Consider the following 23,484-nt stretch of genomic DNA (forward strand, 5'->3'; position numbering starts at 1 on the left):
CGCTGGACAAAGCAAGTGGTTTTTATTTCTTTATTTATATTTTTTCATTAGAAAACTGTTGAACAGAAAAGTGCGCTCAAATCAACACAGATTGAGCTTTCGAATTTTGAACTTGAATGAAAAAATGATTATTTTTCATATTTAAACATAAAACGTATTAGCAACAAAACTGGCAAGTCTTTTTTGTATACAGGCTACTGAACCCCCCTTGTTTGTGTCCAAAAGCACTTCATACACTTCAAACTCCTACTGGTTTCGAGGTAGCTCAGAAGTTTTCAGACACACCGTTCAATACAGTACAGAACTGGTTTTGCTTTGAGGTTCAAATTTAGGCAGTTGAAATTCTGACAACACCACAGTTTCTTTGAGGTCTCGAAACATACAGTATGTGTGACTAAATGTCTTCTTGTTAGTCCATCCAGTGTTCTAATGTTAAAACTACATTCATATTGCCGATATTTACAGCACCTTATTTATATCAGGCCCAACACAAACTATGTTTTAGGAGTAGAGGGGGACCGGTTTATGTGTTTGTTCTTGGAGCGGAGAAAACCACATTGGGATGCTCCAGTCGAAATGTGATATTGGAGTTGTTGTAAGTGACCCAAGCAGCAGAACCTTCGGCATTGCCTGGTTTCACATGCAATGAAGCAGTTGAAGGAACACTGTTGGTTGTATAGGCGAAGTTTAGAGAAGCCATAGCCTGCTGAGGATGAATGAGGTGAGAAAGACATAAGACTTTTAGCACTGCAAAATTCCCATTTCATACACACACACAGAATGCTAAATGTCAGGTCAGAGGTGAAAATTAATTTTACCTGTAGTGCCTGGTTGGCGTTTCTGTGGGTGACTTCATTAGAGTTCTGTGTAGAGGCCTGAAAGGGACAAGTCATGAATAGGCTGGTGTGCATAAGGTGTCATGCAGAAATAGAAACGTTTCCACAAAGCTGGAAGCACAGCAGCATCCAAAATGTCTTGGTACACTGAAGAATTTCATTCTCTCCTTCACTGGTAGTAAGGGGCTAAACTATACCATTTTCCCTCCTCCATTAAACTTTACAGTTGGCATGATGCAATCAGGCAGGTAACATTCTCCTGGCATATATACAGTAATATGTACAGTAATCAAAATTTGAAGTGGATCAAAACCTTTCATCTAAGTTGTCCTAATATATATATAGTGTATAAAACATTCTTGATCCTCTACCATTTGCACAATTTTTTATTCAAACTTTTATAAAAAAGAAAAAAGAAAACGGACCCGTTAGCACTAGTTCTCTATATTTTTCTATTCTTTCAACTTGTTAACTTTGTATTGATTTTTTATATAGTATTATAGTATTACCCTGTAATACTAGCATTCTCTATTCTTTTTCTAATATTGGTTTCTTTTTCTTTATCATTTAAAAAAAGGTATTGCTATGGAGTTTGCAATTGTGTTGGTTTTGATTGCTTCTTTTGACCTCATTTGCAAGTAGCTTTTAAGAGTCTGCTAAATTACTAAATGTAAATATGAGTGGGTTGTAGGCATCAAGTAGAAAAAAGTAGGCATTTTCGATGTGTACCACCTGAGGGCGCTCCGTACCACAGTTAGAAAACCACAGATTTAAGACTTGCTGTGCTTACCTTCTTTTCTGCACGGTATTCATCCCAGGCTGCTCTGCGCTCTTCCTCGCTCAGCTCCTCTTCCTCCCGGTGGTCTAACAATGAGTTGTGCTCATGATAACTTACTATGAGCTGCCCACAGCTCTGCAGCATCTGAGCCAACAGGTCATCCTGGAAGACAAAAGCTTCCAGTCATGTGTGTGTCTGTTTGCGGTCTGTACCATAGCAGAGGTATGTGTGTGTGCTTACCACAGGCCTTTCTGTGTGTTTACTGGGCTGCAGGTTTGGCTGGAAGCAGTACAACTCATTCAGCTGACTGTGTGTGAAGTGTCTCTGAATCTGCTGCTGGTCCAGAACACGAGAGGACAGTGACTGTTTAGCCACTTGCCGCTCATAAATGTTCTGTTCCATGGTCCCCTAAAAAAAGGCAGCATTCAAATAGTAAGAAAACAGCTTCACATACACAGTATACGTTAAAACTACAAAAATAAAGTATAAAATAATACTGGAAATATACATCAAATATATAAATTAAAATGTACAAATAAAATAAAATATAAAAAATTGTCTCTAAAATGAAAACGATTAATAAAAAAGATGCAATAAATCCACTAGAGAACATCACCTTAAAAATAAATAAGCCTAAATTAAATTTTTTTATTTTACAAACTTCAAGCCCTCCATACTATCTGTCATTTGTATGTGTATACCTGGGCCAGAAAGCGGTACACATATACAGTTTTTTTCTGCCCAAAGCGATAGACTCTGAAGATGCTCTGGATGTCATAAGACGGATTCCAGCAAGCGTCAAACACCACGACCCGGTTTGCAGCGACCAGATTGATTCCCAGTGACCCAGCACGAGTAGAGATCAGAAATAATCTTCCTCTGAAACGGAGTAAAACAGCAAGAGTCAGGAGAGGAAATGCAGACAACTTAAATGTGACATTGAACCTTTTGAGCATACCTTATGTTTTTAGTGTTGTTAAACTCTTGAGCCCATCTCTTGCGAGCACAAGCACTGGTGTTGCCGTCCAAGCGATAATAATCTTTATTTTTAACCCATGCTTTCTCTCCTGACAATACACACAAACACAAACTCTTTTGCATAACCATGGTAAATAAACAAAATAAATTTTGAACAATGCCCCGTTTAAACTGTTTATCTACCTTTGTACGGACAACATGTTTTCCCCCTGCTCTCATCTGCATACAGGAGGAAACTCTCAATAAGATCCAGCGTTATCAGAGACTGACTGAACACCAACCTGAAAAAAGCAAACAGCAAGTGTCACTCTGAACAATGAACTGACAAACATTTCATCTACTGCTATTCAGAAGTTTGGGGTTGGAATTATTTTTTAAAAGGCATTTTCTGTTTATCAAGGCTGCATTTATTTGATGAAAAATACAGTAAAACAGAAATATTCTGAAATATTATTACAATTTAAAACAACTGTATTTTAAATTGTCATCCATTCTTGTGATGCCAAGGTTTTCCATTCATTTAAGAGTATTAATTTTCTTTTAAACTGTGGGTTATATGAATGTAACAACCAACAAAAAGCTTATAACAAGTGCTACTTCTATTCAAGAACGTGATCCTCACACTTTGTCCTGTAGTTTCTCTGCCCAGTGTAAAATCTCCAGTAGCAACTGCAATTTCCCAGAATGCTCCAGCACTTTGGCATCAGCCGCTGTTATAAACCGCATATACCAGTCGGCAGGTGGCCCGTTACCCACAACAAATCCTGAACAACAGACAGAGAGAGACACTAAGAATGAGATGAGAAAAGAGGCAGATTAAAGGAAACGGAGAGATAGAAAGACTGTTTTCACACCAGCTTCCCCACCAGAAATTTCGGTTGTGGCTGTGTTTGTGACATCTGAATGCTGTGGATTTTGATTGGACCTGCTGCCCAAGGAAACTGGATCCTTATTTCTCTCTCCATCACCCACTAAACCTGTGCTTGTTGCATCTCTCCTGTGAGACAGACACATTTGAATAATAACCATCAGAGCAAACCTGGTCACGCATGGAGGAGACACAGACTTCTAGCAGATGTTTCATTGGTTTCACATAACTGTATATTACACATCAACAATGCAGTGATTGGCCGTGTTTGTGTCAAGACACACAGCAGGCTCACATTAACCAAATGCTTCCAAAACAAAAGATTCTCGAATGCTTTTACATTGTTTAGATATTCAGAGTTACTATAGCTTTGACTCCTCGCATTGAACAGAAGCATGAGGCACATTGGTTGTATGGGAAATATTCAAATCTGATAAAAACACAGCGTACCTTTCAGAGTCATTTGGATTTACAGAACTGCCGACTAAACCTGCACCCAGACCTGGGAAGACAGGAGCAGGCACTTCCTCTTTGCCCTGCATCACACACAAACATGCAGTAACAGGTTTCCATATCATAAGAAATAGAGAAAAATCAATGACTCGATAATGTGTTTGTAAAAATTAGCCTTGATGTATGCATGCTATTAGTCAAATGTTTGGGGTTGGTAAGATTTTTTAACGTTTTTACAACTTATACGCTCACCAAGGCAATCAAAACAGCTGCTGTACTTAGTAACAATGTATTAAAAGATTTATTATTGTGCAAACATGTGAAATATATCAATTTAAAATAACATGAATACATTTTTTTTATTTAAACGTCTTCAGTGCATATATTTTGTGCACAGTGCACATATTTTGTAACATCATGAAATGTCTTTACTCTTTCTTTTGATAAATGTAAAAGGTATTTAAATCTCACTGACCCCAAACATTTGAACCGTAGTGTTATCTGGATGAGTGTGTGTATGTACCTTATTCCTGCTCAGCTGAGCAAGTTTAAGACACCAGGGATGAGTCCATATCAAACTCAGAACATGAAGGTCCTGAAACAAACTGTTCACACCTACTCCTTTCCCTAAAACAAAGACATTTATGACTGTGTTACAAATCCGTTGGCTCAGTGTGTGCCAGAGTAAGGTGTTTTGACAAAAATCTTAATGTGAAAATGGAAAACATCTGACATAAGAACTATTTAGTAATTATTAACCGTGTCAGTATCTAAGGGTGTTTTTATGTAATACTGGATTAATATATCAGCCAATATAAGATGATTATATTAATTTCTCCTGTTTTTACATTTATATCAGATTATATTTGCCCCCTTTTGAAGCTGACTTAATGTTCACTTCTATTAAATTTAACACTGTTAAATCTCAAAATATATTTTTTTAATGTTTAATACTGAATGGTAACATTTGAATGTCATTGCACATTATAATTATATGATGCCTACATTTTCATTTGAAACATTTAAATTGATTTTAAGTTTTAGCATTTTATTTATGAAAAAAAAAATAAAAAATAATAATATGATATATATATATATATTTTTCTTTTTTTTTTTTTGTCTAGCATCAGCCATACCTTGAAAACAACTCTTGGCTTAATCTTACCTGTTAACACATTTTTCTACTGGAGCAGTACTAGTTAAGGGGAGACTCTGACCTGTGTAGTTCTGCAGGTAGTGTGTGTATAATCGACACTGCAGATGCGTCATCCGGACTGACAGCACATACTCGTGTTTTGGCGGCAAACAGGACATCAAGACCGAATAGTCTCGTCTCTGCAACACAAAAACAAAACATTCAGATTTTCTTTTTTTCACAGCCTGTAGCTGCATTCTATTTCTTTCTCTCTCTTCATCACCTGTATGAATCCTGACATCATCTGATGGAGGACGTGCGATCTATTCTTCATCAGTCTGACATCAGCAGGGGTGGAGTCTGCGCACTGACCGTTCTGAATCGGATTAATAAAACGGTTCCGGAACTCCTTTAGAGAACCCAGCAGGTTCTCCTTAATGAAGTTCACCATGCAATGATCTAGAACAATAAACAAAATATAGTCAGATAACCTCAAATAGATGTTACAAAATGAATAAGCAAGTCATTTTTTTTCACAGTGTGGAGATGAAAGGTGATTACACTCAGTAAGGTTGTTTTGAAGCGGTGTTCCTGTCAATATGATTCTCCTACGTGTACGTAGAGCTCGCATGGCTTTTGAGATGCTGGATTCTGCGTTCCTAAGGACATGACCCTCGTCACACACCACCAGATCAGGGCCTAACATATAAACACAAATAAAATTATAGTTGAAAAAAAAAATTATATTTATATATATATATATATATATATATATATATATATATATATATATATATCTGTTCTTATTATTTGATGATGGATTGCTCAAATGAATTTACCTGGATCCAGGAGCATTGAGCGGAAGGCTTCTTTGTGTTTGCTGTATTTCGCGCTATCTGTGTGTGTCAGTATACGAAAAACCTCATAGCCCATGATCATCACACCACCATTCGCAAACCAGTCATTCAAAAGCTCAACACGAACACTCACAGACTTCACCGTGGCCAGCTCTGCCACCTGTGTGAGAAACAAGAGAGAATCAGAGATGCAGCTAAGTGTCCAGATTCAACAATGACAAGAAAACTGAATATTTGGCATTTTTCTGCATGTTTATGATGTTTTTGCTGAATTCTCTGTGTAAAGCATAATTACTAACTTTTGCACTGATACTTTCCTATGTAAGAATGTAAATATAAAGTGTAAATACATTGAGTATTCACCCAAATTTTTTTAAATAATATTGTTATTATGTAGTCGGAGTTATTTTTTCTTCTGTACAATACAGAAAGATAATGCTTCGCAGAATGTCCATCTACAAAAATGGTCAGTGATATTAAGTGCCCACAACAAGCTCCATGAAAGTCCACTGCCTTTGCCTATTTGAAATTGTATATTGAATAGGTTTTTTAACCCTGGATTAAATTTAAGATCTTGAGAGCTTTCACCGAAACATTATGACAGCTTTACAAGAGAAAAACCTACAAGAAAAGATATTTTGACCTTTTTCATTCTTGAGCAAGCTATTCTTTTAAGCCACCAACAAACAACATGCAATAAACTAATTTTCTTTTAAAGCTCATATGTTAGCTCTACACCTCTCTGACTCACTGACCACAGTTAGAAATTATTTTATTATTTTATTCAGAAAGAAAAACAAAAATAAAACATATCACAGTTTATACAAAAATAATAAGCAGTTCAAGCATTTTGAACATCAAACAAATCAGCATAGTAAAATTATTTCTGATGGGTCATGTGACAGTAAAGACTGAAGTAACGATGCTGAAAATTCAGCTTTGCCAAACCAAGAATAAATTACACTTTAAAATAAATTTGAAACAACATTATTGTTTTGACTCCATTTTGGATCAAATAAATGCAGCCTTGGTGAGTATAACATCTCTAAAAGAGAGAATTCTACTGACCCACAGTATGTTGGGCCTCAAGCCCCTCTGCCACTGGTCAAACTCACTCCTCCAGTTCAGCACTGTGTTGAGAGGACACACCACCAGAGCCCTTTTCAGTGGCAGCTCTTTACATAGCAGCACTGTGTGAAGGAACACAATGACCTGAAACACACACAATACACAGTTAGGATTTCTGTGAAACTCACACTTTCTGATTTGACGAAAAAAAACAAACAAAAAAAAACACAATAGTCCTGTGCCCCATACCTGAAAGGTCTTTCCCAGACCCATGCAGTGGGCCAGAATACAGCCAGAGCCTGGAGTAGTCTTCACACTCTGAATGGACTCACAGCAGCAGTCCCACATGAAGCGCACACCTAACAAAAACATTAACACATACACTTACATACATGCTACCGGACCTTCACCACACGCTGTCACATCACTAAAATGCATTTCACAATGCTGCTTTATAAAAGCATGTAAATATTAATATGAGAAACAAACAATCACCCATGCATTGATTGAGTTTTACTATTAAACTGAATACACACTTTTTTAAACAAATACCTTTATCCTGCAAGGATGCATTAAATTAATCAAAAGTGAACGAAACTAAAAAAATTACAAATTATTTTCAGAAAACAATTAAGCAGCTCAACCATTTTCAACATTCAAGATGATAAAAATGTTTCTTAAGTAGCAAATCAGGATATTAGAACGATTTCTGAAGCATCATGTGACACTGAAGACATACTGGCTGCTGAAAATGAAGATTTGCATCACAGGAATAAATTACATTTCTAAACATATTCAAATAGAAAGCATGCATTTAAAATTCTACAATTCTTATCAGGAGATAATTACACTGCAACACAAAAACTCTCTCACCCTCTTGTTGGTGTGGTTTGAGTTTGCTCAGAAAGTGCAAGTGCACTTGCAGCACAGGTTTATGTGTTACATCATCTTGCTCGAGAACCAATGGTGTGAAGCTTTGAGCTGGTTTCTCAGACACTAATATGACCTGAAGCAGATGAGAGGAAGAAAAGAGAATTACAACAGACAGACAAAACACTACTTTTCCATTCAGGTTAAAATCATGCCATTAATAATTCAATAATTTTTTTTTTATGGGATACATCACCCAATAATCCTGTCATTATTCATACACACATAAAAAAAAAAAACTGTTTTGGTGAACACTGACTTCCAGTGTATTGACCAAAAAAAAAAAAAAACGGAAAAATCCTATAAAACATATTTTGTGTTCTACAAAGTAAGTCATAAGGAAAAGTAAATTATAACAATGTAATATTTACAAAACAGAACTGAATATGGCAGAGTGCAGTTCATCACCTCGGAGTCTGCGTCTTCTCGTTCTCTCCTCTCATTTTCTAGTCTCAGTTTCTCTCTCTCTGCTAATCTCCTCCTGCGCTCCTCCTCTTCTTTCAGAGCGCTCTGTGTCTCCTTGGCCAGCTGACCCACCTCCAGAAGCGGTCTGATCTGCCTCCGCCCTCGCGGTGTGCCCCTCAAATGCTCTTCAGTGGTTGGAGAGACATTATTCTGAAAAAAAAAAAAAAAAAAAAAAAGCTCAAGTTGCAAACAAATCCACATTCCCAACATCTATGATTCTGAAGGATGTACAAACACACATCAGCAGTGCTGCTCCTGTCAGGACTCTGACACTTCTCATCATGAGTGGGCGACTGGGACCTACAAAACGGAGACCGTCTTAAATTAATTTAGACTTATTAGTAGGTAGTCTTTAAGTCATTTGTTATTTTGTGAGTGGGCAGATTGCAGTTGATGAGTAAACTGTGATGATATGAGCTTTACCCGATTTCCTCACACTCTGAATGGCTGAGTTCATCATAAACGCCGCTCGATACACTCGTTTCGCTCGATTCATCACTACTCACTACGATGAAAAACAAAACAGCATCATATCTGGCTGAAGAATCATCACATAGGTACTATTATTTAGACGGTAAAAAATGCTAACGCACTTTGAGTCTTCAAAGACTTTGACTCACCAATAACACATTCTAAATCTTCTCTTTTCTTAGATTTCTTTACCGCTTGCTTTTGACTTTTTGCTTCAGCCTCTGATAAGGTAAGACCATGTCGCAGCAATCGGTGGCGGTGCCGTGACCCTGACTGAGACTCGCTGCAATCGGAGTCATCGTTATCTGCAGAAAAACTGTTCTCATGTAACAATACATTTTTATGTATGCATTCTCTATTAACATTTTTAAATGTTTGGCTAATCCGCTGCAGATTGTTACTATTAAAAACATAAGTTTATAGTGTTACAAAAACTAACATATCAGTTTCAGAGGCTGTTATTTATCAGAAACAGCTTTGAGTTATTAGGTATATAAGGTCTATAATTCCCCATGGTACCAGTGGTAATGGCCATCACTCACCTTCCTCTTCGGTCGTCTCTGAGGTTCTGTCATTGTTCTTGTTCTTCTTCTGCTCTTCTTTTGTGCTCTCTGATTGCTCATCGGAGCTGGCGTCCAGCTCAGATGCGGAGGAGAGGTTAGCTCTGATCTGAGCCAGCAGAATCTTCTTTGCAATTCTTTATAGAGTAAGTGATGGGATGTAGAGGCAGTAATGAGGGAACAGAGAGACAGATGAAGAGAAGTGGGATGAAGAGAAAAGAAAGAGGGACAAAATGTGAGGTGGGTGACAGATGGATCCAGATTCATTAAACAAAGCATCTTTCTCCCATCGCTTTCACTATAATTAAAAAAAAGTCCACAAATAGTAGCAAAATAATTATTTTTGATATGCTGAAACAACTCAGAAAAACACAAGTAATTTCAATCATGAATCTAAATATGATTGCATATATAAAATATAAATTAACAACAGGTTATTGGAAAGTGTAAAAGATTCAATGGACTTAAGTTGTCAGTTAAGTTTAAAAATTATATAAAAAAAAAAAAAATTAAGTATTAATGAGTGAAATGTAAAAAAAAAAAACCATGAGGCTCTAGTGTAGACAAACATTTGAACTTAGCACCTCTGAATATGAAAAAATAAATGCACCAGGCAAAAAAAAAAAAAAAAAAATCAGTGAAAAAAAAAAAAAGATATATGAATATATATATGTATACAAAATGCACAGAGGCTGGTGTGTATGGGGTATAAACTTTTATTACAACTACAATTTTTATACAGTTCTTACACACTTATTTACATTCCCTCTTCTGAGATGCAAAATCATGCATGCTTCTTTTTGATGAAAATGTTTCTGCATAAAACGCTTCAGAAAAATAGCAACAATAAATACTTCCCAACAAAGAACATTAGCATGCAATAAATACTCAGGCTTTAGGCTTTTTGAAATCCAATGAGCATGAGAGGATTCCACAAGACAGAAAAAGAAAAAGGACAACAAACAGAAAAGGACACTTAAAGAAAAAGTGAAAAATGGCAGGGGTTCATCTATGTTAATTAAGGTTAGGCAGGGTTCCCACTCGGTCCAAGACATTACTTTACATTTCTTCAAGGCATTTTATGTGACCAACATCTTTAATATTTGAGTAATGCATCTGTGGCCTGCTGTTGTTCGCAATAGAAAATTAAGTTGACTTCCGCATTGAAAAATGTGAAAAATAAAAATAATAAAGTTCTGCACTTACAATGGAAGTCTAATAGGTATGAGCTTTTAAAAGCATAAAGTTGATTTTGCATGATTTCTCCAGTAAAAAAATAAAAAGTTTGTAATTTGAATTAAGTTCAAGGTTCAGGAATTGACTGAGCTTATATACACTAAACACAAAAGATATTAATCAGAATTTCATGTTGACAGCACCAGTCTCATGCTAATAAGCGCATGCAATGTGTAGGTGTTGTGGTTATGGAGAGGAGTCAAGTCAAGTCATTTTCTGTGGAGAGTGACTGCTGGCCACAGCTTCTGATTCTGCTGTTTAACCAAGAATATTATTGTAATCACAAATGAAAGTTTTTTTTACAGGTGATATGAGGTACTGTGGTTACTGGCATGGTTCTAAATGCACAGTTAATGTGCTCAAGTCATTCATTTGTGCTACCAGAGCAGCTTACGGAAGATTCAAACTCTTCACTCTAATAAGGTAGACAAGGTAACCGACCTTTGGGAGGTAATGCTAATAATGTTTTGCAATTTGTGTGCTATCAACATCACTTGCTGCTATCAATGCGTGAAATCTGAGCGAAGAACAGAAATGACAGTGAGTGTGCAGACCATGACGTGCACTTGCTCATGACAAAACACAGGCAAGCGCAGATGATAAAACAAAACGATATGATTCTGCGACGTCATTCATGACAGAACACATGAGAACTGACCGCAGTCCCGAGTCCCGATCAGTCCAAGGATTTCTTCATTTTACAAAAACGTTGTCAATACGGCGAACCAGTTTGATTAAAAGGTTACAGTAAACACAATTCCCTGGACAGTTGGGTACATTTCCCATGACTTATCCATTACTGGAAAATCGCATTACAAAATTCAAGGTTTTCCAGGTTTTCCAGGATGCGTGGGAACCCTGTTAAGCTACAGAAAAAAGAGATGAAACGGGAGGGGGAAAAAAACAGAGAACAAGAGAAAGAATAAATAAGTGTTTATTGCCTCTCGGTAAGAACCATGCAAATAACTCATGTGAGAGTGAAGACTACACTCTTTATCCTCAAAACACAGTGCTTTTAACAACTGACTACACAAACGCTTACAGACTGCATGTTGAGTCTGAAAGAGCATCATACGGCCAACTGCTGCTGACCCCTGAACACACTAACACAAAACAAAGCCAGGTCCACCAAAACAATCATTAGCGTTAAATCAGCCTTTTAACCATTTTTATTCATATAAATATTTAAGGAAAAAAAAAGTGTGCACCATTACTCAGTGTGTCAGAGCACATGCACCAACTACTGGGCCATGGCTCCGATTTAAGCTACCGTTTCGAAGCACCAACTCAAAAACATCTACATGTAGAACCAAGCTTCCCTGTCCTTCACATTTGCAATCCCTAACACCCATCACCTTCTGCTAAAACGGGATGAACTTTTGACCTTCTCGCCAATTCACGAGGACATGTATACTGCGCAAAAAATATGTGAAAATTAAATATTGAACCTATAAAAATAGACAAGTAACTAGTAGCAAAAACAATAACAAATGCATTTTAGACCAATATAAAATGTATCTTCAACTTGAGCACCTTAGTTGTAGAAAATTCGGCTGTCTAGGAACTAATCTCCTGATAAAGAGCAAACACAGCTGCGTTCAACAATCGCTAACACTGTACTACTGCATCCCTATCTGCAATCTAAGACACGTTAGTTCACTTGAATTCCACCAATAATGACATTTCACTGCCAATAACAAAAGTATTGTGTGAAACTACTGTAACACCTACCGTTAGCAAACCACACAGCCTTTGTTCTGACTGACCGAAAACATTACAGCATGAGAACCCGGAAGCTGAGCCCTAAAACACAAACACACAAGAAGTTGTCTGTCTTTCTGAACACAGGATCCATCAGATCCGAGCAAAGAGGTTTAGACTGGTTCTACTCTCTTAAAAGCTTTATTAGCAGCACAGACAGTAAAGAGGAAGAGTGTGGCTAGCAGAAATACTGCCGAAGACATGCAATGGTCTGTGTCAGTGAAGAGGAATTCAAACACAGGAGCTTCTCCAGAGTTGATTCACTGACTTCCATTAGACAGTGAGGTCTCAAAGCTTCACCACTGATGGACGGTGTGTGCCTACGGTTACAGATTCTCTCTACAGCGTGCGGAAGAAACTGTGGGGAAATAAAAATCGGACAGTGTTGATCGAGCAAGAAAAGCGTGTTTGAGTGAGACACATGTACGGGATGCTTGCGTGCTTTTAAACGAGGTTTGGATCGAAGCTCTCACTGTAGTGAGTTTGGGACAGCCGGAGTCCAGTGGAGAAGGCCTGTGATGGGAAAGTGTGTGTGGCCCTGATGTAGACAGAATCGTACCTATTTTCTAAATCATCGTCCTCCACAGATAAAGACGGACCTGGCTGGATGTCCATCTCATCACCTAGAGACAGACAGAGAGAATGAATGCTTAAAATAAATAAAAAAAACATTCATTTTGGTTCTGAAATATGAAAAACATTGATCGGACATTCATTGTAAATGATAATAACATATCGGTCTTACTATATGAAGAGAATAATGGTCAGTGTTTTTGCAGCAAACTCACCGGAAGACTGCTGGAAATTTCCAGAGCCCAGCAACGTGACGTCATCTGTCAGCGGCTTGATCCTCTGATCATCAGAGTCGCTGCTCGGCCCACTCTCCAGTTCCTGTCCTCCCACCTCACTTGACGAACTCCCGCTCTGTTCCGTCACCCTGGCAACTTTGCGGGCCCTTCCCCTGGTCATTCTGACAGATGACCCCTGGTTCTGGGAGCCCCTCCTTGAAGACGCAGAGGAAGACGATGAGGACGATGAGGATCTCTCTTTGAGATTCCGCTTTCGAGAGCCTCTGTCCGGAGGTGTCGTTTTTACCAGTCCAAAGAGACGCTGCTTTCTGACTTGCTGGTTTACCTCGTCCCCGTCCCAACTGCTACCAACCAAACCCTCTTCCTCACTGTTTGCCATGGCAGCGGCGGTCTGGAGCAGCACTTCGGGCACCTCGTCAGAGTCAGAGTCATCCTCAGCTGAACCGGCGTGCTCAGCCGTGGAGCTCTGGTTCGTCCGCCGCCGCCGTGGTGTGGTTTTCACACGTGGAGAACGTTTATTCTCCTCTGATAAAGACACATTTTTGGGGTCAGTTTGGTCCTCATCCTCCTCCACCTCCTCATCTTCCTCCTCCTCCTCCTCGTCATTATTAACACAATCATTTTCCACATCTTCTCCTCTCTCTATCATTTCCTCCATTTCCATCCCCTTCTCCATCTCTACCAATGTCTCTCTTTGTTCCAGTGCTCCATCTGTCACCTCACGGTTGATCGTTTGTCTCTCAGGAGATGGATGAGTGGGAAGACTCGTTCTGCTGATGGGTTGTGGGCTGACCGGTACAGGAGTGAGTTGAACCACCAGCTTTTTAGTGAGTCCTAGGCTCTGTGATGACAATGCCTTTTTTTTTCTGGACCTCGCTTTTGGCTTATGTGTGTCTCCACAGGCACGTTTGGACCCAGTCAGCTCATGGTCTAGGGCTTCCTACAATTATAAATTAAGACTTTACATTCATATAAACAAACTGTAACAAAACTGGAATAAGGAGAAGAAATGTTTTCTAAGCATCTTTTATGTATATTAAAATAATTTCTGATGGATCATGCAACACTGAAGAAATGACTGCTGATAATTTAGCTTTGCCATAACAGGAATAAATACTTAAGTCTTTTTTTATTTCACAATATTGTTTTCACTATATTTTTCATCAAATAATTGCAACTTTGGTTATCTTAAGAGACTTCTAAAAACATTAATTATAATCTTTTTATTAATTATATTGAATATTTGATTATTGTCATGCCGGCTCATTTTCCTACTTTTTACACTTAACCACCTACGCTAATTTTTAAACACTAATAATATAATTTAATTGACACTTTTAAAAGTAATCTGTATTAATTTCAAATTGAATATCTGTTTATCATACTTTACATTATAACCAGATCTTTTTGAACCAGTTCACCAAGTCGAACTGAATCGTTTGAAACTGTTCGCGTCTCCAATAATGATACAAATGACTTAAGCTGTTAACTTTTTTAATGTGTCTGACACTCCCTCTGAGTTAAAACAAACCAATATCCCGGAGTAATTCATTTACTCAAACAGTACACTGACTGAACTGCTGTGGAGAGAGAACTGGAGATGAACACCGAGCTGAGTCATTTGTGGATTAATGGTTATTGGAGACGCGAACCGTTTCAAACGATTCAGTTCGACTTGGTGAACTGGTTCAAAAAGATCTGGTTACATCGAATGATTTGTTCGCGAACCGGATATCACAAACTGCTTTGTTTAGAACTCTCTCTCACAACAGACACGGAAGAAGACAATGCTGAATAAAGTCGTCGGTTTTGCTATTTTTGGACCAAAATGTATTTTCGATGCTTCAAAAAATTCTAACTGACCCTCTGATGTCACATGGACTACTTTGATTATGTTTTTATTACCTTTCTGGACATGAATAGTATACAGTACATAGATTTTCAATGGAGGGACAGAAAGCTCTCAGACTAAATCTAAAATATCTAAAAATATTTGTTTCGAAGATGAATGGAGGTCTTATGGGTTTTTATTGACATGAGGACGAGTTCATCTTTAAAATTCATTTTTACTAACATTTAAAATGATTCATTTTTGTTTTTGTTTAACGGTTTTAATAAAACAATGATAACCATCTTTTTGGTGCATCAATAATTAAAATTGAATGGTTTGTTAAAGCATCAATCATTCTTGGTAAAGGATGATTTAAGGCTAGAATTACCTGTAATGCACTGTTGGCGGCTTGCAGATCATCCAGCACAGTGCGGAACATCCTTAGCTGCCCAATTCTTTCTTCTTGGTTTCCTTCTTCCTCTCTTTCACTTTGAACAACTGCCTTGAAGGAATGGCTCAGAGATGTGGTAACATCTACAAACCGCTGCATTCGCTGGTAAAGGCCTGCAGAGGGCACTGGGCCCATCAGCCCACGACCACCCTTATTAGCCCTGCCCCGGACCGAGTTTGGCTCAGTACGGGAGGCTCGTTTCTGAGCCTGCTCGAGGTTCTCTAGAACCGCATCACAGGACAAAACCAGCTCCACCAATGGCTCGGGACTGCACACATAACAGTACCACTTCCTCTCCTCCTCCAGGATTGTGGACAGCTCCTTCCTCCCCAGGTTACGTAGAACACATTTCTTACAGAAGGCATTACTGCAGTAATCACAGCCAATTAGACTGCCTCCTTCTGCACACCACCTGAATGAACAGGGAATTAGAGAATTTACTTTACAAACCAACAAAAAAGTGGATACAAATGCCGCTTTTCCACTGCGTGATATTACTTGGCTCAGTACGGTACGGCACGACTCAACTTGGCTCGGTTTGCGTTTCCAACTGTTTAAATGATTTGGTTCAAACTAGGGATGTCAACGATTAATCGATGATCGATTAATTGTCGATAAGAGATGCAATCGATTAAGGCTATGGATGGTCGGTTAACCGATTCAATGTTGGGCTGCGTGCGGCTCATGCGCACTCAACACGTGCGAGCAGCTGTGAGTGACGGTGACGATATATAAAAGCATCATCATTTATTCACAATGTACAAATTAAGCTTTTAATGTGATTTAAACTTTAAAGTACACTAAAATAGAAACAACATAAAAGTTATTCAACATTAAATGCAATAGAAATGTAGTTACTAATCATTTCATCAGATAACTGTTTTATATGGTGCGCTTTGCAGGGCTGCGGGACACAGTGACAGGACAGGTAGTCTATTCATTCCTACAACTTGTTAATTCATTCCTACGAATTATTAATGTGGAAATTGTCCATGTTTCATTAATTTTGTTCCCTAAATAACCCATGATTTAAGTGAAATAAGGGAACAAATTAATAAATCGAACGAATTCTTAATTCATGAAATCTTTAATTTCCCTTCCCATGTTTACCACAGTAAGAGATGCGAAAACAGTTATTAAAAGCGAAAGATAATAAAATAAACCTGGGAAATTAGAGGGTTAGACTATGAAGATTTAGGAAAAGAAACAATGCTTAAATATACTGAATTTGTGGAAATTCGTGACCAACCGGCAAACCAGAACAAAGCCGCGTAAATGAAGACTATGGGGTCCAAAAGCATGGTCGCGATCTAACATTTTCCAGTTAACCTATTATTCCTCTAATAAACAAAGCTTTTATACCACACTTGTCATAATCAGATCTTATAATTTCTAAATAAATAATTGCTGGATTCAAAACAGCGATTAATAGGCGCTGTGACCGACACATTCCTGGAGCATTCACTGCTGTCACTAAACGGTGACGCCGAGCATCGTTCACAAGTTTCTGCATCGACCTGACTAGGGCACAGGTTCTAAGCCCTGGGACAAAATGGGATGCTTTAAGGAAAATTTATAGCCTACTAAGTAATAGGCCCAACATAAAAATAACAATTTGTTTTCATGTTTTTTTTTTTTTTTTTAAATAGGCTATGCGAAATATATCCGACTTAAATAGGCTAATTAAGATTAACGGATTTAAAACAGAAGTGTGGGCGCTCCATAAGTTCACAAAAAAAAAAAAAAAAAAAAAAGGATGACAACGCATTCTGTTTGTTTGCTTTATTTTACAAGAGCACAAATCTTCTGTTTTTATTGTGAGTGTGCACAAATGAAAGTAAACACTTTTGCGGAAAATATATATTTTTTTTTAATGTCTCAGCTGTTTCGATCGCCCCGGAGCCTGCTGCACACGTATATTCTAGCGATTCAAACTTATATCGCAGTCTGTTCATTATCAAAATAAAATGTCAACTAAACATTAAAAGGTTACACTGGTCAGTTTAAATAGACCGTAGTATACCGGTCCACTCTGCTGTTATGCCAAGGACGTTTTTGCTCATATGAAGAGGATCATCTTTTCCGTCTATATGCGAATGCGTGTTAAGTACAAGCCTAGTTTACATTATAAATAATAGTTTAACATTCAAATACATTGCGAATATGGAAACATTTCGATTTGTGCCGAATGAGACATGAGCAATAACCTCCAAATAAATCTAGCCAAAGCCGCGCTCGCTCATCCTCGTCTGCACGCATGCACTGTCACGATCTAATGCGCTGTATGCCGGATTTTTAAAAATCTGACATTTTCTAGGACAGAATCCAGCAGGATCAAATTAATGTGAGCAACTGTGTTTTGGTGCAGCAGCGCCGATGTAGTTCACTTAATGTGCAGCGCAGTCACACGCGCTCCACATTTCGGATAATTTTATACAATAATGTCAGTTGAAAACATTGCAATTGTGCTTTAAAATACAACAACGAGCACCACAAAACCATTTAAAGAGGCGCGTTCAGCGTTCTCCGTGCGGGATTGGAAACTGTCAACAAAGTAAAATGACCTCAAAAGTATGGCGCGCTCTCTTCATTTTATCAAATGATCATAATCGCATCTATTCATTTTATAATCCTGCTACTAGCATTTTATTCAGACTAAAACCTCTTTAATTCAAGTGAGAAAGCGTTGTGTGTGGCTTTTGCACATCCTGTCATACCGCTGACTGCGTGCCTGCAATAGACGCATTTTGCAGTATTATGGTTAACGATTAATCGATTAATTGATCGTTAATTTAAACGACGATCGATCATGGAAATAATCGAAATTTGACATCCCTAGTTCAAACGCTCACTTATTAACTTTAAATCTTTATTTTTTCTTTAAATACTTTCAAGTATCAGTATTCAATGTTTAATGTTTAATATATCAAAACATTAGTTAAGCATTTACAATTACAGGTTAAGCAGCTTGTGTGTTTCCTCTGCATTGCAAAGATACTGATCTAATTTGTTTGGTAACAACCCAAATGTCTTATTATTCTAACTCACTGATTAAATATAAGAACTTAACTCGAAAGATAATGGACACTTTTAGAAAGAATTATTATTATTTTTTTCAAATGCATCCAACGTAATGAACACCATTTCACCAAACTGTCTGTCTCTCTCTCACACACACACACTCACTCCATGTACCTGCATTGCTCGTCCATTCCCTCTGAATCTTTGCTGATGTCATCACTCATATAATACTTAAAACAATTCTACAAAAAAAGCAAACAAATCCATATAAAATTCTAAAGAAGGATTAACTACTTGTCGTTAAATCACAATGCAAGCAGGAAAAAAACTATTCGGTTTACATTTACATACAAAAACACAATTAATGCACAGAAGCACATATACATACCTTGCAGATGAGGACATTGAGCATTGGATGCCTGTAGACTGAGTCACGTTGGAAATGATTCACCTGCTGACCACACGCTGTGCAGTTCACCCTCTCCAACTCATATCCTCCTAACACACAAACACAAATGAGTACCCCTATAACATGACACACACTGCTAAAAGTGTCCTTTTACATACTTCGGCTGCAACATGAGGGTTACAAACTGTTAAAGGACATCCACAGAGAACTTTCTGAATTCTCAACAGTGAAAAAAAATATTCTGCATCGCAAGATTTCAAGGTTATTTTTTTTTTTTCCTGGGAACACTTATAATAATAAAAAAAAGCATCACCATCAGTTTGGAAATTCAAGTTAAATCCACTTTAATCAAAGATAGGGGTGGGTGATTAAAACAAAATCATAAAGTAGATTTGTTTTCACAATATCCACATTTAAAAATCACAATAGTAATTTATTAAACCTGTGTTCACAATGCACAGTCTTCACTGTAAAAATTAAATATAAATCAATCCTTTTCAAATCTACTAAAGTTATTCAGTTATTCAAGAACACGGAGAGATTTTCTCATTGTCTTTTGCTGTTTTATTAAAGGCCAAAATGAAATCGTCATTAATCACAAACACAGGATTGTATTTTGTCCGAGAGAGGCTTTCTGTGTATGTTTCAGATTTGTGTCTGAGTTATTACACTTAAAAAAACTCTAATCATCAAACAGACCCACACTTTTTTTTTCTCATTCATGCTAACGTAACTTTAAGCAGTCTTGCATTAGATAGATTTACATAACACAATATGGCAAAATCAACAATATATCATATCAACCAGCTCTAATGAAAGCTTATGCTCATCTTTATGCTTCTCTCTTACCTCTGCGTCTGTCACCACCATCTCTGTGCTGCTTGTGAATGCGTCTACTGCGGAATTCTGGACCACGGAAATCATCACGAGCTTCATTACCCACCGGCTCCGGCAACAAAAACACCGTTCCTGATTCAGATAATAACAGGGTTTAAGAACAATTTGTATTCCGTTAATGTATTCAATAACAGAAACCATAACAAAAACTTTATGACATGGGCATAGTCATCTGAATCAGCCAATCGAAAGAGAGAATGGTAGTGGCACCTTTTGGCAGTGCGTTGGTGTCTGGGTCGCTGGAGTGCACAGACATTACATCTTCTGCTCCACTCTCAGATGAAGCGTCCGACTCGTTCATCCCGCTGTGTTTGGTGACAACAGCCGGTTTCCTGTAAAAGTGTATTTACAAATGAGTTTCTTCTCTTAGTGCACAAAGGGTTTCCAGATGCATCTCATCATTAAGTCAAACCTTCTCGAACGAGATGACAGCATTCCCACTTCTGAGAGGCCACTGGACTGAAAAGAAAAGACAAAGTATTGTAAACAAACAGATCTCTACAAATCCGATAGAGCAAAAAAAGATAAATCTATTATAACCACATACACTGACAGTTACGTTGAAAAATCTAATTCAATGAAGTTACGAGTTCTACAACCCATTTTTTAACTTCCAGTTCCATCGTCCCAAGCTAAGTTTTTTTTTTTTCACTGAAGTTAAATGCTACAAATAATGTATGTAGTAAACATCAAGATATTTTCATGTTATTCTATAACATCAAATACATCAGTAATACCCCAATTGAGATTTTTATAGACTTCACATGTCTTGAAAAAAGGTCCATTAAACAGCATCACACTGAACAAGAATATAATATACTCAAGTCTTTTAAAACCTCACTGTGTTTATACTTGCAAATTATTCTCAGCTTTCCAAAAACTCCAACATGTGCATTTTAAATAAATACTGAAAGAGTTGGAGTTTTTTTATTTTTTTTATTCTAGTGTTCCTGTAGCTCAAGCGGTAGAGCATTGTGTTAGCAGTGCAAGGTTGTGGGTTTGATTAACCGGGAACACATTAGGTAAAAACTGTTAAACTGAATGCACTGTAAAGGCCCTTTTCACACTGCACGTCGGACCCGGCAAATTGCCGGAACATTGCCGGGTCGCCTTCTGTGTGACAGTAAACATGGGTCGTGGGACCTAGTAACAATGCCGGGTTCAGTCACGGAACAAGTTTTGTGTGAACAAAAGCCAGATCTAATGCAGTGTCGTAGTGATGACGCACGTTATCGCGTAACTCTTTTATCTGGTGTTTTGAAGGAAGATCAACGTTCGCGACCTTTACGGGTTGTGTGTGAAAGCACACACATATTCCAGGTAATCACTGGCAGTGTGAAAGTGCAAAATCTAGCGACCCGGGAACAACTTCCGGGACACATTACCCGTCTATTTTCCGGAATCACATGTGAAAACTGCTTAAGCCACTTTGGATAAAAGCGTCTGCTAAATGCATACATTTATTTAATTTTACTTCTGTCGTTTACATTTAGTAGGGCTGCACAATTAATTGAAATGGAATCGAAATCGTGATTCGACAGAAGCTGCGATTTTCATGCGTATCTTTCAGAGAAGAACGGTTCTATGATCATCAGGTTATCACCGCTTCAAATACTATGAAATATGTCGAATACTACGAAATCTTCCCACAGAAGGATTTATTTTAAACACTGACGTTATGAATTGAATTTGGTGTAAAAACATGATATTAAATGTCGTATTTTCAAGTGCTCTCCGAAGGAACAACATTTACTACACAAATCCATAGTTCACTGAGAAGTTACGCAAACAGCTGTCACTGTCGCGAACAATTTCTTTGCTTTCATAATCGTGCAATAAAATTTTAAAATTGCGATTTTTTTTTTGGCATAACTTGTCAGTGTTAAATTCAAATTCAAAATGAAGGAAGCACTAATTTTAGCCGTAGCACAGCGTCTTATTTTATATAATACATATTTAAAAGATTATTTTAAAAAAATTAAAAAAGAAGCTACATGGTTCACCATGTCAATGGAAACAGGAATAGATGGTACATTTGAATGAGGACACGTTTTATAATTTTTTATCGCTTAGTGTGTATATATTTTTATAGAGAGAGAGTACAATATAATAAGAAGCTTTCAACGCCGTCGCAAAAGACACAGTACAAGTACATATTAATCCATATTAATTCAAAGTCTAGTGTGACCGCCCCTTAATTCAGACATCCTATTGGCTTTTGGTCAAAGGAACCAGGGTGATGCTAACTGGGATGGACCACAAAATTTTAATCTCTGCCACACTCTAAACAATCTCTACCTGGGCGCGAGCCTGCTGCTCCAAGTATTCTTTGGCCGTGGTTCCTGTAAATGAGAAATATATTTCATTATAACTGCTATTAATGAGCTTATTTTTGGTTCAGTTTCTGATGTGACTCATTTCTCCTCACCATTCCAGTGTCCAGGTAAAGTAGCTTCAGTCTGGTTTTCTGTGGCTACTGCCAAATACTCATGGAGCTTCCCGATCAGCTCACCTAGTTTACTGCCTCCACCAGCCACAGGCCCAGGTCTGCAAAGACCAGACAGATGATCTCTATGGCAACAGCCTCATTCTGGAATCTCTCATGATGGATTAAAAACACTTCATAAACATACAAAACCAAACTATATACAAGCACAGATGGTTCCTATAGAAAGAAGAATACTCAGGTTTCAGTCTGATAGGAACGTGAGGCATATATTTATCATTAATTAAACATGGTTCATGTTTTTTTTCCCTCAGTTCAGCAACTAACGTTATTCATTGTTCGGCTGGTGCTGAAAAAAAATCATAAACGGTTAAGGCAATACACAAAACATAACATTACTTAAGATATGAATGATTAAGCATGGATTTAATTTAAACAGCGAAGGGATTTTAAATATTTATCATCGATAAATATTAACAAACACCTCAGCTAGTACAAAAGAATAGACAGAAAACAAAGCGCTTTACGTTACCTGAGAACTTCGGCAGACATCGCCTCCTCGCCCGCGTCGCTTCAACACACCGCCGAGCTTTTAGTACAATTAACAGCAGCAAAGGATTTCAGATATTGACATAAAACTCATATCTGGCGAACCTCAAATATTCAACCAGTTCCACCCGCCATCTTCCCAGTGGAACTTGCGGCAGACAGCTTAAAATGGCGCACCGGAAGCTGCGTCCTGTTCGTGGCTGACGTAAAGTGATGGCGTCATTACTTAATCAGATTCCGTCATCACTTCATCGGATTCTGTCATAACTACAGAGACTACAGCTGCTGGGCAACAACATGTCAGCTTTATTTGAGCACGGAGATGCAAACAGGGTTTACATTCAAAGCACACAGTAATTTATAAAGAATATACATTTTGTTATTTTTCTGTGGCCTATATATTATTGTGCACATGCAAAAGCGAATAGACTAATATGACCCCAACATGTTATAAGGACAGCTTATCAATACATACATTGTTGTCAACAGCATATGTCTTGGGTAAGAATGCCATATTAATTTATTTCACGAAAGAAAACAAGGCTCTGGGATAGGTGTGTGCAGTACAGTTTGTTATTGATAAAAAGTCTAAATAACAGAAGTTTTTAAATATGTAAATAAAACATGCATCCAATAGATATACAGTTAAAACAATTAAACATTTGCTCAATGGGT

At 37.7% G+C, this 23,484-nt stretch overlaps 1 protein-coding gene across 3 annotated transcripts; it reads right to left on the bottom strand.

The window, feature by feature from the left end:
* Positions 1-16: 16 nt before the first annotated feature.
* Positions 17-23,006, bottom strand: LOC127957549 (transcriptional regulator ATRX). 3 transcript variants are annotated; one of them, XM_052556143.1, is made up of 34 exons: positions 22,793-23,006; positions 22,243-22,361; positions 22,113-22,156; positions 20,227-20,273; positions 20,025-20,146; positions 19,767-19,886; positions 18,897-19,006; positions 18,683-18,750; positions 15,425-15,899; positions 13,185-14,145; positions 12,956-13,019; positions 9,382-9,536; positions 8,989-9,144; positions 8,792-8,873; positions 8,608-8,668; positions 8,312-8,518; positions 7,847-7,979; positions 7,223-7,332; positions 6,974-7,117; positions 5,888-6,065; positions 5,610-5,747; positions 5,332-5,507; positions 5,131-5,248; positions 4,437-4,540; positions 3,911-3,996; positions 3,459-3,589; positions 3,215-3,356; positions 2,776-2,873; positions 2,573-2,681; positions 2,316-2,493; positions 1,855-2,022; positions 1,627-1,776; positions 819-875; positions 17-706 (listed from the first exon to the last, which is right to left on the bottom strand). In XM_052556143.1, the coding sequence occupies exons 1-34, from the start codon at positions 22,810-22,812 to the stop codon at positions 524-526; spliced, it is 5,214 nt and encodes a 1,737-aa protein (XP_052412103.1). In that variant the 5' UTR covers positions 22,813-23,006; the 3' UTR covers positions 17-523. The 3 variants fall into 3 exon arrangements, with proteins under 3 accessions (XP_052412103.1, XP_052412102.1, XP_052412101.1); XM_052556142.1 differs by having other exon boundaries at positions 17-703; positions 3,447-3,589; positions 22,793-23,001; XM_052556141.1 differs by having other exon boundaries at positions 3,447-3,589; positions 22,793-23,000.
* Positions 23,007-23,484: the final 478 nt, after the last annotated feature.

Source organism: Carassius gibelio, chromosome B5 (genome assembly GCF_023724105.1).
Source record: "Carassius gibelio isolate Cgi1373 ecotype wild population from Czech Republic chromosome B5, carGib1.2-hapl.c, whole genome shotgun sequence".
Taxonomy (NCBI): Eukaryota; Metazoa; Chordata; class Actinopteri; order Cypriniformes; family Cyprinidae; genus Carassius; species Carassius gibelio.